At 42.7% G+C, this 17987-nt stretch overlaps 1 protein-coding gene across 9 annotated transcripts in view; it reads left to right on the top strand.

Moving 5' to 3' along the window:
• Nucleotides 1-17987, top strand: part of MAGI1 (membrane associated guanylate kinase, WW and PDZ domain containing 1) — a 631452-nt gene that overhangs the window by 488023 nt on the left and 125442 nt on the right. For all 9 annotated transcript variants that reach the window (XM_042929917.1, XM_042929912.1, XM_042929918.1 and 6 more), the window contains exon 3: nt 15020-15139. In XM_042929917.1, coding sequence (XP_042785851.1) covers nt 15020-15139 — 120 coding nt within the window. The remainder of the gene's footprint in view (nt 1-15019; nt 15140-17987) is intronic.

Here is a 17987-nt window from a genome sequence, read left to right as displayed (position 1 = left end):
AATTAGAGTGTGTTATGGCATCGACGGTAATGATGCTTCTCTCGTGATGGCCATTGTTTGTTGAATTCCTATTATGACCAGGCTAAGCATTCTATGTGTGTCATCTTATACAATTCTTGCACAACCTTATGGGGCAGGTGTTGTTATTACTCCTATTCTAGAGATGAGGAAAACAAGGCCTAAAACATTTAACTTGGCTATAGTTGCACAGTTTGTAAATATTAGAGCTGGAATTAGAACTCTCCAAGTCTGATTTCAGATTTTATAACAACGTTTTTCTCTTGTCATTCAGGGAGTCTAGAGGCCCACAGTTTTTTAGGAAAGTGATATAAAGTAATTTTCTGATCTCATCCTTCTCTTTGTTCATATATTGGGAGGCCTCATGGAAGCAGCTGTTACATTGTTACAGAATGAATTATACCTTGCACATCGTGTTCCTGGAAAAATAACAACTCCTGTACTAAATTGTAATATCCTTGAAGACAGAGACTACTTTTTATTTATCTCTGCATCTCTTTCGGGTAATATTAGCAGCTTTATTGATACACAGTGCAGTTTCTATAAAATCTACCCCTTAGCATTTTTATCGTATTCCTAAAACTGCAACCATTGTCACTGTCTGATTTTAGAATATTGTCATTACCTCCAAAAGAAACCACTGCCCATTAGCAGTCACTCTTGATTTTTTTTCTTTTTTAAGCTAAAGAAAGGAAACTTCCACATATTCGAAACATTCAGCATCAGACTTACAAAGTCACCTAATTTCTGGAAACTTGATATTCTTAATTCATTGTAGCTTTTCACCAAAATAATCATTTTCAGATTTCCTTTTGAAATTATCTGGTGGAGATCATTAGAATTCATTCATTTCTTCTTACTCAGACAATTGCTGTCATTAATTCAGAGAACGTAAAAAGTATTGCCTGTCATAATGGAGAAGGTCTATCTGACATCGTCCCCTTTTATTGTAAACAGCCTTTAGTGCTAGGATATGGGTTTAGTGACTTCTGGAATTCCATTTTGAACAAAAATGCCTCAGGTTAATCCTCAAAAGTTGATTTTTTTTTTAACATTTATTTATTTTTGAGACAGAGAGAGAGCATGAACAGGGGAGGGTCAGAGAAAGAGGGAGACACAGAATCTGAAACAGGCTCCAGGCTCTGAGCTGTCAGCACAGAGCCCGATGCGGGGCTCGAACCCACAGACCGCGAGATCATGACCTGAGCCTAAGTCGGATGCTTAACCGACTGAGCCACCCAGGCGCCCCTCAAAAGTTGATTTTTGATAAGCGTGCATCTAGGGTAGAGATTCTTACCCTTTATTTCCCGATTGCTGAATGTTTGAAATGAATCAATGAGAGCTTGAGAATTTTCACTTTGCTTTTTTTTTATGTTTATTACTTTTGAGAGAGACAGAGCACAAGTGGGGGAGGGGAGAGAGAGGGAGGGAGACACAGAATCTGAAGCAGGCTCCAGGCTCTGAGCTGCCAGCACAGAGCCTGATGCGGGGATCGCACTCGTGAACCTCCAGATCGTGACCTGAGCCGAAGTCAGGCACTTAACTGAGCCACCCAGATGCCCCTCACTTTACTGTTTTTAATGAATGCAGGGTTTCCATGAGGTTAGAGTGCCAGTGTTCCCTTCCTCACGTAAAAGAGGAAGAGTGGTTAATATTTAGTTTCAAGTTACTACCTGACCTTCCTGTTCACTGGCTTGTGGCCTAATTTTTTTTTCACATTTATTTATTTATTTATTTATTTTTATTATTTTTATTTTTTTTTTCAACGTTTATTTATTTTTGGGACAGAGAGAGACAGAGCATGAACGGGGGAGGGACAGAGAGAGGGAGACACAGAATCGGAAACAGGCTCCAGGCTCTGAGCCATCAGCCCAGAGCCTGACGCGGGGCTCGAACTCACGGACCGTGAGATCGTGACTTGGCTGAAGTCGGACGCTTAACCGACTGCGCCACCCAGGCGCCCCTCACATTTATTTATTTTTGAGAGACAGAACGAGACAGCGTGTGAGCAGGGGAGGGGCAGAGAGAGAGGGGGAGGACACAGAATGTGAAGCAGGCTCCAGGCTCTAAGCTGTCAGCACAGAGCCTGACTCGCGGGCTCAAACTCACTGGCCATGGGATCCTGACCTGAGCTGAAGGCAGAAGTTTAACCGACTCAGCCGCACAAGGGCCCCACCTCCGGCCCAATTTACCTCATTAATCTGGCTAAGAGTAGTAAGACATAGTTCTTAAGAGCTTGGGTGTGGGATCAAAAAAGTCGTGAGGGGGAAGCATTCTCCCCTGCTGCTCCACTTCATCAGCCCCCTGACCTTTCTGTATTGAGGACAGGTGATGATTTACTCACCCTCAGGCAGAGAGCTGTGAAGGGTCACCTGCTCCCTCCCCACCAGTCCGTTCCTCCACCCCAGTGTTTCTTTACATCCAGGAGCTGTTGCTGTTCTGTGGCTGTGAGGTCCTGCGTTCAAATCTTGCCTCTGCCGCAGCACTGCCAGCTGTGTGATTTTTGAGAGAGAGAGGACATGTACATGCACAACTGGGGCAAGGGCAGAGAGAAGGGGAGAGAGAGAGAGAATCCCACATAGGCTCTGTGCTGTCAGTATAAAGCCCAAGGCGGGGCTTGATCCCATGAATGCTGAATTCATGAACCTGAGCCGAAATCAAGAGTTGGACGTTTAACTGACTGAATCACCCAGGTGCCCTGAACATAATTTTTTTCTAATGTTTATTTATTTTTGAGAGAGAGAGAGTGTGTGTGCGCATGTGATGGGGGAAGGGCAGAGAGGGAGACAGAGGACCCAAAGCAGGTTCTGCCCTGACGGCAGAGAGCCTGACGCAGTGCTTGAACACATGAACCGTGAAATCATGACCTGAGCCAAAGTCAGACGCTTAAACACTTAACTGAGTGAGCCACCCAGGCACCCCTCCCTGAGCATAATTTTTAAATGCCTTAAATTTGCTAAGGATTTTGTATCCTTGCATAGGAATTGATTTGTTACAAGGATTCTGTGATATATAGTCTGGCAATGGTTACCCTTCCTGTTTTACAGGTAAGGACATTGACTGCATAAAAAGGGATTTTCTAAGGTCAGTGACATAATTAATTTTAGTGCCCAAGCTGGAACTAGAACCTGATTCTTCTTGTACGAGTTCCTTCCTTTTGAAAAAATCGCTGCCTTTATTCATTGTCAGGAGCTAGTCGCTTGCCAAAGGCTTCCGTAGGCAAATATATATATATATCCTCTCTCTGATTCATAATGTGATGGATGCCCTCAGCAGTCTGCAAGGTCCACATTCCTCCTTGGAATTGTGTGCATCTCCTTGAAAGGGGACATGTTCAAACTTCTAATAACAAAGGGCACCTGGCCTTCAGGAAAAGGATGTATGCACAATTGGAACAGTTCCTGTTGAACTGTCTTCCTCTTGGTGGCTCCCTCGGATGAGGTACTGAAAACCTGTTTCTCTTCAGCCCCAGTCACAGTTGTAGAGAGTCGAGCTAGAAGTAAGATCACAAAAACCAGATCAGATGCTCCCCATCTCTGGTATCTAGGCCACTTTTAAAATCATCAGCACAGCGGGAAAAATGCCAAGCGTTTATTTATTCCCAGTGTCTTAGGTGTGATTCTTTAATGAGATTCCTGTGCCTCTATCACGTGTTGTTCCTCTATGCAAGACGGAACTCGAAAAGATCTTGTGGTAACCATCATGTGAGTTGTTGATGGCTTGACAACATTTGTCTTGATAAACTTGCTGTTGAGCAGCTTGGCAATATTCCATTCGAGACATGATTACTGAGTATTCTTTGTCATGATCAGGATTTGAAAGATGAGGGTGTTACTTGTGACCTTTGTTAAGATGGTTGGAAGGTTTAGACGGAGGGAATGTCCAATTAGTTAAAGTGGTGTTTCCCACAGGATCCATTTGTGGTGACGCGTGTAGTAAGGTTCTCCAGAGAAGGAGAATGGGTTAGGGGGTGGGGGGGAGGAAGACAGTATGTGTAGAGAGAGAGTGGGAGGGGGAGAATGATCTTTACGGTACAAATTGGCTCATGCAGGCAGTTGTAGACACTTAAAAATCCTACACTCTGGCCTTTGCATATTGAGAACCAGGAAAATCTGTGGTGTGATTGAGCCTGAGTCCCAAGTTCTGAGAACCAGAGTAGCCAAAAGTATAAGTCTTTGTCTGACTCTGAAGGCCCCAAAATGAGAACCTCCACTCCACTGTCTGAGGGCAGGAGAAGAAGGATGTCTCGGCACAAGCAGAGAGTAAATTTGCCCTTCATCTGCCTTCTTGTTCTATTCAGACTCCCAGTAGATTGGCTGATACCCACCTACACTTGGCCAGGGTAGTCGTCTTCCTGCGAAGCTCTTCAGGAAATAACTCCCACAAACACAGCCAGAAATGACGTTTTACGAAGTAACCAGGCATTTTCTAACCTAGTCAGGTTGACACAGAGAAACAACCATCATACCACGTGAGACCTTCCTTCCTCAATAAGGCTTCCTTTGAAATGAAGGAGGGAGTGGAGATTTGTAGAACATTAAATAACAGGTCAACAGCTTAAAAACTTTGATCCCTGTCCTCCTAGGAGTAGGTTGCCCTTCTTTGGTTCTCATTTTGTGGTGTTCTCTAGGGACGATATCAGTCGAGTCCCTTTTAGTTTTTTATAAGGAGGCATCTATTTGGATTGGACCCAGGCCCAATCAGATTCTAGGCTCTCTGAAAACAACTTAGTTCCACTGAAAACATAGCACAGCATATGTGTGTGTGTGTGTGTGTGTGTGTGTGTGTGTGTGTGTGTGTGTGTGTGTGTGGTGTTGCTCACTGACGCTAACTGGCAGTTTGAGACCCATTCATTCCTATGACCGTTCCGAGTCCACTGAGCTCTCACGTCTGAGACCACCAGTATCTTGAGTCTTTACCCCCTCCTTCCCTGTATGTTTTCCCATCTCTCCCTCCATCCAATACACACACACACGCTCACACACCAAATAAGAGCCACAGAATACTTGCAGCCCTTCCCAAGGCTCCATGACTACCTTGTACATCTCTCTCCTCTTGTCACACTGCAACTTTTTCCTGCTCTTTAGCACACTTTTCTCTCACCTCTGGTTTTTCTGTGAGGTCCCTGTGATCAGAGAACCCGGAGCCTTCTCTGGTTTCTCCGTCCTCTCGCCTATTATTCTTTCCTCACAGGCTTTAAGCTTTCTCGGGGTCTTGCTCACTCCCATCACCTGACAGAGTGCACAACACTTTAGATATGGTTGTAAGGAGAATGATAGAGATGCCATCATGTGTTGGCTGGAGGGGCCGTTCTAACACCCTCTGCTCCCTGACGAGCCTCCGGGTTCTGGCATCTGTGGAGCACATACCTAGCAACCCTGGCACATAGTAAGTGCTCAATAAATAGTAACTGTTAATGTTTTTATTTTTTATTCCCTAATCAAGAGTCTTTCTTGACTTTCAGTGGTCGTATCTATGTGGCCTAGCTTCATGCTCCCTCTCCCCCTTTCCCAAAGGATAGAGATTTGAAAGGATGCAAGGATGAGACCAGGTGGACTTGTTTTAAACATATGTATGTTCTCTTATGAGAAAAGATCTGTTGGACTTCTGTTGGATACTTCATGTTAAGCAGCAGTGTTGGCGATACAAAAGCTTTGGTAAAAGAGAGTGGTTTTATTTAAAAATCCAGGAAGATAACATACAGTACACATTCTGATGGCTCCACAGTTGGGTGCCTGTTGCCACCTTTAAGGCACCAGAGAAAAATTGTTTGTGTTTCAAATCTTTATGGCTCTGGTCTGCATTTGTGGCTATGTCGTTTCTAAATCTTTCTGGGGCATGAAGAGATTTACATACTTCTTGCGGGGCACCTGGGTGACTCCGTCGGTTGAGTGTCCAACTGTGGCTCAGGTCATGATCTTGCGGTTCGTGAGTTTGAGCTCTGCTTCGGGCTCATGCCAACAGCTCACAGCCTGGAGCCTGCTTCAGATTCTGTCTGTCTGTCTGTCTGTCTCTCTCTCAAAAATAAATATTTTTTAAAAAGCAAAAAAAAAAAAAAAAATTACATTCTTCTTGTGATTGGCCTGTCTCCCTAAGAAAAAGGCGTCTCCTCATAGAAGAATGTTTGCAATGGCAAATGCAATGAGATTTGTATTTCTGGGCTGGTGAGAAAAGGAAGAAGGTCATTTATAAATCAGAGCCAGGGAGGCAGGAACTTTCTGTACAGGGTGAAACCATAAAGACTGCTTAGTTTGTAGAACCTGTGTTCACTCCATTTTTAATTTGAAACCAAGGACTGAAATAGCTAATAGGCCTACAAGCTCCTACACACAGTAAAGCAGGCTGCATTAACGGAGGGTCGGCATCCAAAGAATGATGTGGGTTTGAATTTGAAGATATTTTGCACTGACACAAAATGATTTTATTGTATCTAAATCGTAAGCACAGAGATTGTTCTCCATGAGATCTGCAAGCCTGTTGTTGAAATTCACATCCTGGGACCCAAATCAACGTCTGCGGAAGTCAACTCCTTGCTTTGTTTCGGATGCTTCCTGCAGCTAGACGCTGTGATGAGATAGGTCCACACAGGCATTGTGTCATCCGAGGGTCACCCAGAGCCCTGAGTACAGCCATTTGTTTTACTTCCATGTAAAAATTTTTATTGTTTACAATTTGTATTTATTTCTATCATTCCCATCCTTACCTATATGTGAGGAAAGGAAGGCCGGCAAAGTTCAGCAGTCTAAATTCTTTAGAGGGTAAGGTGGTGGACACAGACTTGGGCCCTCAAGCCTCTAACCTCTCCCAGTGTTTCCTCAGGGGTTGGAGGCCTGGTCACAGTGGTTCTCAATGATTGTAAGATGATGGGAGATGAGTTAGGCATCTATTTGGTGCCTAAAACTTGTTTTCGGCTTCTTGCTGCTACTCGAACATTGAGCAGCCGCTTTTCTTTGTAATTTTTGAACAATCGTCATAGTTCTGTGAAGTAGAAAGTCTCAAATTGGTGCTAATGGGTCTCTAACAGCTTTCTGATGTTTGTCAATCTCCCCCTTGTAATAAGAGGACGCAGACCTCAGGCTCAGAGCATGAGGCTCTAGTAAAATGGAATGGCTTTGTTTTTGCTGTATTTATTTTTAGTCACTTATTGTTTATGGCAGAATGAAACCCATTCTTCACTTGAGGTAATGCTAAATGTGTTCTTTTTATAAAATAAATTATAAGTAGTCAAATCACCCTTCATGGTATATATATGTATACGTATATATACATATAGTTCTGTAGGTGCTGAGAAACACGGAGAAAGTACAGTCGGGGTACAGAACAGTTCTCTCCCCCGCCCCCTGTGCTCTTGCTTTGTGGTCAACTCTATCTGCACGTTTGCCAGCCACTGATGACTCCTTATCCATCCTGCAGCCTTGCCTTTTAGAGAGAATCAAATAAATGGGAGCACACAGGAGGCAGCCTTTTGAATCTGGCTTTTCTTTCACTTGGCACGATGTATTTGAGGTTCATCCATGCTTTACCTGTCTACAGTCTGCAGGGACTGAGTACAGTCTGTCCTTTCACCAGTTGAAGAGCATTAAGTTTGTTTTCATTTAGTTTGGAATGATTCTGCATAAGGCCACTGTAAACCTTTGCATATCAGTTTTTGTGTGGACAGAAGTTTTCATTTCTCTAGGATAAATCCCTAGGAGTGTGACTGTTGGGTCACATGGTGAATTTATGTTTAGTGTCCTATCAAAATGACAAAACTCTTTTCCCACTGGCTGTGCCATTTTGCAGCCTTCCCAACGATGTATGAGAGTTTCAGTTGCTTCATACTTTTGCCAGCTTTTGGTATTGTAAGGTTTTTAAAACTATTTTAGTCAGGGGGCGCCTGGGTGGCTCTGTTGGTTATCATCTGACTCGTGATTTCAGCTGGGGTCATGATCTCACAGCTTGTGAGAGAGATCAAGCCCTCTGTTGGGCTCTGGCCTGACAGCATGGAGCTCTCTTGGGATCCTCCCTCTCCCTTTCTCTCTGCCCCTCCCCTGCTCTTTCTCTCTCAAAGATAAATAAATAAACTTAAAAAAAAGAAAAACCTAATAGGTATGTAACAGTTAAGCATTTCTTTTTTACATGAGTATAGTTCCATTTTTCAAAAAGTAGTTTGATTTGAAGGGCAAATATTGAGTAAATCTTACTGCCTGTCCTGTAATATGGCAAAAATTGTGTGAGTGGTAGGTGACTGAATGAATTTGTAGGAACAGTACATTCAACTGTGCTTCATCTCCATTAGCGAAAAGAAATGAACAGCATGAGGCTGTCCTAGGTAGCCAACGAATTTCAAGCAATGCGAGTAATTGCTTTATTGTACGAAATGATCTTGCCTTAACGTCGAAGGTAGTTGAAGGGACTATAATTTTTTGAAGTCTCATTGTTGGATTTTGATAAGCAGGACCCAGATTAATTTAACAGCAGGTGAAATCACTGACTATTAACAATTCAGTCTTAGTAGGGTAATGATTCTTCTATTAGCATTCTGGCCTTGAGACCTTTTGGATAGGTACTGAGTGACAGCTCACCTGAAACCCTGATGATGCTGGGAATATGAGGCAGGAGGAAACAGCATGGTGCGTGCCATCCCTAAGATTTCGTTTGCTTCCTCGATTGGATGTTTCACGAGAATGTTCAGATTCAAAGGAGAGATCTAATGAGCACTGGATCCATCTTCCTTTCTATAGCCACGGTTTGTGGAGTTTGATAAGGAAGGTCACTTTGTGATTTCCTCAGGAAGGGTCACTCAAGCCAAGTATACCAAAAGTTTATGAACCATAAAATGTGTGTAAGAAGCAAGCAGCCACTCAGGCTTTAAAAGGTGGACTTTTGGGGGCATTGCTAATTCATACTGAGACATTCAGCAGGGCATAGCTCAAATTCAGTTGTTCAGTTATGATCAGGTGGTGGGAAAGTTTGATGGCATTGACTACCCAGTGAAATTTTGTAAGCATTTTAACACTTAAAAAAGGCTCTCTTTAAGTGACTAATGGATTGAGTTTAAAAAATAAAATCAGGCAGGGGCACCTGGGTGGCTCGGTCGGTTGAGCGTCCGGCTTCGGCTCAGGTCATGATCTCGCCGTTTGTGAGTTCGAGCCCCGCGTCGGGCTCTGTGCTGACAGCTCAGAGCCTGGAGCCTGTTTCAGATTCTGTGTCTCCCTCTCTGCCTGACCCTCCCCAGTTCATGCTCTGTCTCTCTCTCTCTGTCTCAAAAATAAATAAACCTTAAGAGAAAAAAAAATTTTTTAATTAAAAATTTTTTAAATAAAAAATAAAATAAAATCAGGCAGAAAATGAGCAGCACCATCTTCTCAACTTTATATGTAGTGTATTTTTATTCATTAACTAAAGGTAAGTGTTGTTGACATGGATGCCGGCTTTCTGTGCCACGGGAAACCTTGGAACATAACTGTTTGTTTGATTCACTTGGAGCCTGTATTCTGTTGCACAGTTTTGCAAGGACTAAGTGACTATGGAAGATAGTTGAGTAGGGTACCCAAGAATCAAGTTGTTTTTCAAGATTCCTGAAATAATCATTCAATTTATAAAATGCCGGAACAGCTACATACCCATTCGTACAATTCAGAGTATGAGAGGTATTTAAAGGAATAATCATGTTGTCTCTGTTCGTTTCTGAACCCACATTCCTGAGGTTACCTCTGCTAAGGATTTAGGATTATTCTGCCCACTTAATGATTTCTTAACTCAAAAAACATGCAGCATCCATAGGGCTTCACTAAAAGTCAGTGATAGTTTACATAGTATTCTGTAACTTGTTTGTGTCACTCAGCTGAACATCATAGACATTCCTTCCTTCTGGTGACTGTGCGTAGATCTCACTGTTGTTTACATAGTGAAAACATTTTCCTGAGGGTGAATCTACCGTATTCCATGCAATCATTCCCATATTTATGGGCACTCGGGTTTTCATTTTGGAGGACTGCTTTTGCTTCGTTCTTTTTGTTTTGTTTTTGCTACAAACCCTGCTGCCACAAATATCTAAAGAGATTTATTTTCCTAAGAGACCATACCTCTTCCTGGCTTCCTTGTTACATGACCTTGGGCAGTTAACTTTCCTTTCTGTCTCAGCTTCCTCATCAATAAAATGAGTATAATAACACTCTTTCCTTTTACCTTTCTTGTAACAAATCCAGGAGTATTGACGGAGTGCTTAACATTGCCTGTGACCTTAAGTAAGCATCCAGTTAATGGATGCTATCCTTTCCTACTCTACGGTTTGATCTTCTGTCTCACTCCTGTTTTGTTTGTTTGTTTTTTTGCAGGCAAGGAGGTGAACACTGTGCTTATTTGCTTAAATCTAATAACTGTAAGACACTGGCCCGATTTCTGGCTAGACAAGCAGAAGGCAGTGTTGTAGGATGTGGAAAACCCCACTTTGTCAGCCTGGTGATTATTTTTTTTTTTTTTTTAATACGCTGTCCCTGAGGAACATGATAGAATTTGTTTTACTTCTCATCTGCCAGGAAGTAACCCTTCTGGCTTTGTTAGAAGTGTGGTTTGTAATAATTGTACCCACCCCAGATGGCTCCTGAAAACCCTTTGAAATGCCATCTGCCAGGCGTGTGTCCAGCCGGCAGCCTGTCATTCTGCTAGAAGAAAAGAGGAGGCGGGGTCCCCTCCCCTGCCCTTTTCTCCCTATCGTCACTGAATGGAGCCTGGTCATGTTGGCCCAGACCCAGGGCGGGTTACTCGGAGGATAACTGGGAGTAAACCTCCTGCTAGCCTGCCGAGTAGAAAGGTTTTGTCTGGGTAATAAACCCTGAAGGTTCCGTGGGTGGAGACTAACCCGCCCCCCACCTCCTTCTCCTGCAGCTCAAAGGCCACCAAACATATTTATTTACACGGGAGACGAGTATCTACTGGTTTCATTATTCCTCTAAAATGTAGCATTTTTGAAGTTCTTCTGTAATTTTGAATCCTTTCAGGAAATTAAGACCCAGGGGTGACTGTTGCTTTGAAAGGAAATCTGGCAAACTGGTCAATGGCAAAGAGAAGGCGGCTACTGAAGGAGAGGGGAAAACCCATCGTTGTCTGGTTTTGGAAGACCGCAAAAACCCAACAGATCTTTCATTTAGTTTTATTTATCCTCATCTTTTTTGGGGGGGGGGAGTGGGGTTGGGGGATAGATTAGGTTAATGGATTTATGGTACGGTGCCTGAGTAGAAAGTTGCCATACAGAACACATTTAGGACAGACCCCTTCATGGCAAGTTTCAGAGAGTTTCTGTTCTTGCCCCACACTGGGGTTTCCCAATATGGTGGAGACTGTGTCTTCTGAGCAGCCGGATAAACAGCTTTTGTCACGTGGCTCCAAGACAACATTTGCTTCTTCCTGCCTTGCTGACCGCTACGTCTTAGTTTTCTTTGAGGGTCTTTCTCAGTTTCTAAAAATTCCAAGGTTTTAGTGTTCAACCCAAACCTCTTGCCTTCCTTTTCTACACACGCCACACACTCTCCCTGGATGATCTCTGTCTCTTACCTTCAAATGCCAGTGGTTTGCTGATCACTCCCGATTTTGTGTCCCCGTCCCCACTCTGATCTCCAGACTTACCTGGTCAGCTGTCCACAGCCCTCCGCATCTACGTGTGTAATCAGCATCTCAAACTTGACCTGCCCACGAGTGAACTCTTAATGTTTTTTCCCCTAGGAACCACTGCCTCCCCTGTCTTCTTAATCTCTGTAAAGGGCACCAGGCCATTTGCCTATTTTGCCCAGGTCAAAGAATGGGATGTCAGTCTTTATCCTTCTCTTTTTCTTACACACTCCCTCCACTCCATCAACAAGTTCTGTCTTCGAAATACAGATCTAGTGTGGCTTGGTGAGTTTAACCTGTCTATCCTGTGGACTGTATCACAGCTATTTGTAATATTCACCACGGATGATAGAAATCTGATTGCTTTGCACTACTCCCCACCCTGCGATTCTTGTCCATGCCCTGATTTTCTCTCACGTGGACCCTGTAATAGCCCCCTCACTGGTTTCATTGCTTCTGTTCTTGCCCACCTCCTCCTACTCCTCTGCCCAAAGCCTGTTCTCTGTCAAGCTTCATGATCTTCTTAAAACGAATCAGAGCACCACCCTGCTGAAAACCTTCCAGTGGCTTCCCATCTTCCTTAGGATAAAATATGAAGTGTCTGCTGTGGCTTCCCTAAGGTGTCCCCTTGCTTTTATTTCTAACCTCCTTTCCATTATTCTGTCACAATTACTCTGCCCTTCCCCCAACATACAGAGCCTATTCCTGCATCCAAGTTCTTGGCCTCCCCACCAGTCCCCTACTTTCCCATCACTTTGTCATGGCTCTCATTTTAGGTGGCCGCTCCTTAGCCTGCTTTTTCCTAATCCCCACCTAAAATAACTTCCCCGCCCCCTACCCTGCTTCCTTCTTCAAGATACTTTAAAAAATTTTTTTCTTAATGTTTATTCTTTTTGGGGAGAGAGAGAGAGAGATAGCATGAGCGAGGGATGGGGAGAGAGAGAGGGAGACACAGAATCTGAAGCAGGCTCCAGGCTCTGAGCTGTCAGCACAGAGCCCTGAGGCGGGGCCTGAACTCATGAACCACAAGATCATGACCTGAGCCGAAGTCAGCCACTTAACCATCTGAACCACCCAGGCACTCCTCTTCCAAGATACTTGTAAATCCTTTATCAAAAAAAAAAAAAAAAAAAAATCCTTTACCTTACATTGCTCTGAGACACGTTCATCTATGTTTCCTATGGACGAATTGTTTCCACCTGTAATTATATGCTATATTCACATATGCATTTTTTCTTCTTTCATAGTAAAATGTAAATTCCATTAGGTCAGGGGCTTTGTCTTATTCACCAGCGTTTCCTCAGTGCCTGAACTGGTGCTTGCTTTAATTGGGACCTCTGTAAATATTTGAACTATAGCATTCTGTCAACTCATTTCATTCTGACAATGCTATAAACTATAATATGTGCTGACAATTATTGAGCTAAGCCTTCTGAAAGGTTTACTTCATTCAGTGCACACAACAAACCTATAGCATAGGTACCACTGTTATCCCTAGTTCACAGATGAGGAAACTAAGTAATAACAGAAGCTAAGGAACATGCCCAGGACCACAGGTTGTTGGAAGGAGTGGCAAGCCTTGAACTTATCATTCCCACCGCAGACACCAACTCATCAACAGTATATGGTATTCTTTATGGTTCTGGAGTACCTGCTCTGTGCCTGATATTGGAGATTGCAATTTAAAGCTTGTAGTCTACCTAAAGGGACTTGTATCATCTGCCAGGTGAGCCAGAAATGGGAAATTAGGAGATGGTACAAGTGTAGACTTCTGGGGGCCCCTGGATGGCTCAGTTGGTTAAGCGTCCGACTTCGGCTCAGGTCATGATCTCAAAGTCTAGAGTTCGAGTCCCACGTCAGGCTGTGTGCTGACAGATCAGAGCCTGGAGTCTGCTTCATATTCTGTATCTCCCTCTCTCTCTGCCGCCCCCCGCCCCCCCACTCACACTCTGTCTCTCTCTCTCCTTCAAAAAAATAACAGTAAAAAAAAATCAAGAGTAGACTTCTGGACACAAGAAGGCTTCTTTACCAGAAAGCTTTAGTATGTGGGACCTGATGAGCAAACGTGTGCAATACAACCATACTGTGGACGCTGTGCAACTCTTTAAAACATTCAGATTTCAGATATTGGAAAAATCAGGCTCATTTAAAATGTACTTACCCCGAGTTAAATACGCAGCAAGTGTTGAGGTGTGTGGGGGTTTTTTTGTTTTGTTTTTTGTTTCGTTTTTGACTTGAAAGGATTCTGGATAGCCACCGTAGGTGTATGGACATGATCATTCACCTAGGCAAGTGATCATAGAACATTAGAGCCACAAGGTACAAACAGTTGGTTATTTAATTGTTTTAAAGTTTCCAGGATTGGGGGAAATCCTTGCCTACTAAGTTCCTAGGAATCAAGAAGAATCCCTGCTCATTATGTAGGAAACATTGACCTTAAAGCATCACAGCTAATGGTGCCTTGCAAAATAAGTTATGTAGATGCTTCACCTAACTTGAATGTAAGAGCAGAAATCATGTGTTTGGCTCTCTTTTGGTCTTTCCTAATATTTAACATTAGTTCCTAGTACACACTATGTAATGGCTTCTTGGTTGGTTTTCTTCTTTGGTTTGTATGTAAACCACATTCCTTCCTCATTCCTTCCACACTTTTTGTTGAGATTAGGCTAAAATGATAGGTCTGGAGCCTAGCACCTGAGCTGGGTGACTTAAATACTCCAGAGGCCCTGTATGACTCATTAGAAGAATTGCTATGTTTATTAGTCACTGAGCGAATGACCATATTAATTCAAAAGGAGATTTCCTAGTAAATTCAGTGTCCCTTCTTTCCAGTCAGAACTTAGGGGTGGCCTCTTTTCGTCAAACATATTAATTACACAGAGAGCAGCAGCATTTTAAACCCTGGGAGATCTCCATCCACCGATCTTGGGTAATTGCGTTTCTCTAGTGATATGTTGATGCAGTGGGTGTCATTTTCTTCAAACGGCTTATTACATTGGAACTTGCTGGATGTACCTCGGAACACAAGAATTGTGAGGCCTGTGGTAAACACATAAACCCCTTAGGCTCTGAGCTTAAGGTGGATAACTTTTTAGTATTTACTGGAGTCCTAAAAGCTGCTGGTTGTGAATATTGTCCGTGTAAAATCCAGTCTGCCTTTTTCATTCAGTGCATTTTAAGAAATGATAAAACTCACCCCAGGCTACCCAGCTGTGCTTGGTTTGCTCTTTCTCCCGCCTGAAGGTCGCCAGCACGAGAGGGTGGAAGTGGGGATGCTGTGCTGTTAGAACGAAGGTGCCTTGACCAAGTCCTTGACCGGGTCCTCCAGCCTAGGGAACAGGTTATGTTAATTACACCTAAATGGGGAGCTTCCTGTTTGCGTTGACTGATGGTGTCCCTTGCATTTATGCAGGCACAACCCGGTCTCCGAGAGAAGGAGAAGTGCCTGGCGTGGACTATAACTTTCTGACTGTGAAGGAGTTCTTGGACCTCGAGCAGAGTGGGACCCTTCTGGAAGTCGGCACCTATGAAGGTGAGCATGTCTACGCAACAGTGGTGAGGATGCCTCTGTCCTGGGCGCTTTGGAGGATCGGGGCCATTCAGGCATAAGTGTTTTGTGAATAGAGGAGTCTCATCAGCTACAGGAGATTGCAGCTCACCTTAATGTGATTGATGAAATAAGGTGTATGGAATAAGGCTTTGTGGAGCTCTTCAAAAATAGTTTTGGGGACTTTTCTTCTCCAAGAGTTTTCTCCTTTATTAATTTATTAATTTATTAATTTAAATGTGTGTATCTGTGTGCGTGCATGCACACGCCTTGTTTTTCAGTATAAGTATGCATGGTATTAGAAGGGCGCCTGGGTGGCTCAGGCGGTTAAGCATCTGACTTTGGCTCAGGTCGTGATCTCACAGTTTGTGGGTTCAAGCCCCATTTCATGCTCTGTGCTGACAGCTCAGAGCCTGGAGCCTGCTTCGGATTCCGTGTCTCACTCTCTGCCCCTCCCCTGCTCACGCTCTGTCTCTCAAAAATAAGTAAAAATATTTTTAAAACATTTTTTTTTAAAAAGAAGAGGGCAAAGAGTCATGGTCAGTCACAAAATGTCACCTTATAGGTACTGTTTTAAACTTGAAAATGGAATGTCATGTTTTACCGCTAATTGATTTTTAATGCATTTTTTGAATAGATAATACATGTATATGGTTCATGAAACAAAATATTTCAAAGTATTAAATAAGTAATCTCTCTCCTAAACCTATCTTTATTTGCCTAATTTTACATTCTTCTTTCTCAATATTACATGCAATGCCATTAGTTTTTGATCACCCTTCTGAAACTTCTTTATGTAAATACAAGGATACATGTGCATGTGTGTATATAAACAAATGTGTTTTGTGCATGTGTTTTTATGTCTCCCCTATTTTACACAAAAAGGTAGTGTGCAATACATGCTGTTTGGTACCTTGGTCTTTTATTTAATAGGATGTCTGATCAGTTTTTGCAATGCAGTAAGAAAGCATTCGTTATATATTTTAAATGGCTGTATAATCTCATTGTATCAGCATGGCCATGATTTATTTAACTAGTTCCCTATGGATAAATACTTTTAATGTTTCAAAACACTACCTGCATTAAATAACATGGATATAAATCATTTCACACAAGTGCAAATATGTCTATAGGATGAGATCCCACAAATGGCGTAGCAAGGTCAAAGCCAAATGTGGGGAAAAAATTCAATGTATGTTTTCTGGAAACATTATTGTAGCTTGATTGTTCTTTTGAGTGTAACTATTTGAGACTGAAGAGCATAATATGATACTATTAACTAGGTCAGATTATATTAACTTGGTCAAATTATTATGGTAGGTCTTAGTCATTTTAAAATTTGGATTTGTTAGGTGATCACAGGGGCATTTTCAAGAGTAGACTTAAAAACAAAGGGTACAAAGACTGTTATTTTATTAGGGATATTGTAGCTTTGATGTAATAATAACCCCTGTTCCAGTCAGTGGGTAACAATTAAGTACGGGTCACGGATCTTATATATGCTGATTATGGTTTGATATTCTTTGGAGGGGGGAAGGGCAGAGCATTATCTCTGTACCTACTGCCCATTTCCAAATTGTGAATATACATTAGGCTGTGTTTAGATGTTAATCAATTCCTGATTGTGAATTCAGAAATATTTCCCTTGAGTATTGGTAACTATCAATTGTCTTAGTTTCCTGGAAGTGTTGGGATATGATTGGTGGTTAGGAGACTGGAAGGGAATCTGAGAAAGGGTGATTCACTAAGGCCTAGGAGTGAGGTGAGGGAAGAGGGGGGCGGTACTAAGTGGATGTACCAGGAGCCTCTTCAAGGTTGTCTTGCAAATGTGAATGTAGTTGAAAATTCCAGTGGCCCAGACCAGAACAAGTGTGAATCCCCTTTCATTAGCAGAAAGTGAATTGTCCTTATTTGAAATCGGTTATTATGCCCGTCTGGGGAGCTTGAATCCCCTCATCTAAAAAATACCCATTTGCATTTTTGGAAAGGTTAAGGGTGGGAATCATGCAATCCCAAAGAGTATGTGTTGGGTTGAAAAAGAAAAGCATGTGGCATAGACAACCACCTGTCTGGGAAACAAGGAAGCTAACCTCTTTTTATTGAGTTGTTTATATTACAGGTGATATACAGGTGGAGTCCGTTGGTTTTCTCATTTCATTTTTATCACTTTGACAGAGTAGCTGTTATCACCGAATATTTAGATGGGAATGCTAAGACCAAGTAGCAGTTAGGAACATTTTCAAGGTTCAGAGCTGATGTTAGAATACTGGAGCCCGGAACCAAACCCAGCTCAGTTTGACTTTCAGATCTCACACTCTCTTTCCTGAAAACCCTAAGAAAAGAATAGCCTGGCTATAACTAAAAAATCATAGAAATAACTCATCCATACCTTAACCTAACTTCATGCTGGGTAGCAATAGGGAAGCATTTTTCAGAGAGCGTCTGATCATCTCATATAAAACCATCTTTCTGTGAATGTTGGTTGCTCTGTTGTTTTGGAGTTGAAATTTCTTATGCCCAGCATTAATCCATTCCATTTTTCAGCCTTTTGACTGTTCGGTGTGTGTCAGCCTTTGACCTTTTAGCTGTATAATTTTCCTACCATATGAGACAGCTCATACTTTTTTGGAACCAACTGAAGTGTATTATGTTGACTCTTATAAGCTAGAAGCAAAGTGGAATTTTTATTAAATGCCAAATACTGTCAAAGGCATAGAGCTGGCCGGATCTTTGGAGAACTTCCTCTGTCTTTACCTCCCTTGGACCAGCCCGATGGCAGCTGTCTATTGGTCGCTAATAAGCGCTCGGGCTGGGCTGCAGCCCCGCCTGAGAT

Source organism: Panthera leo, chromosome A2 (genome assembly GCF_018350215.1).
Source record: "Panthera leo isolate Ple1 chromosome A2, P.leo_Ple1_pat1.1, whole genome shotgun sequence".
Lineage (NCBI taxonomy): Eukaryota > Metazoa > Chordata > Mammalia > Carnivora > Felidae > Panthera > Panthera leo.
This window is presented reverse-complemented; position numbering and strand designations above follow the sequence as displayed.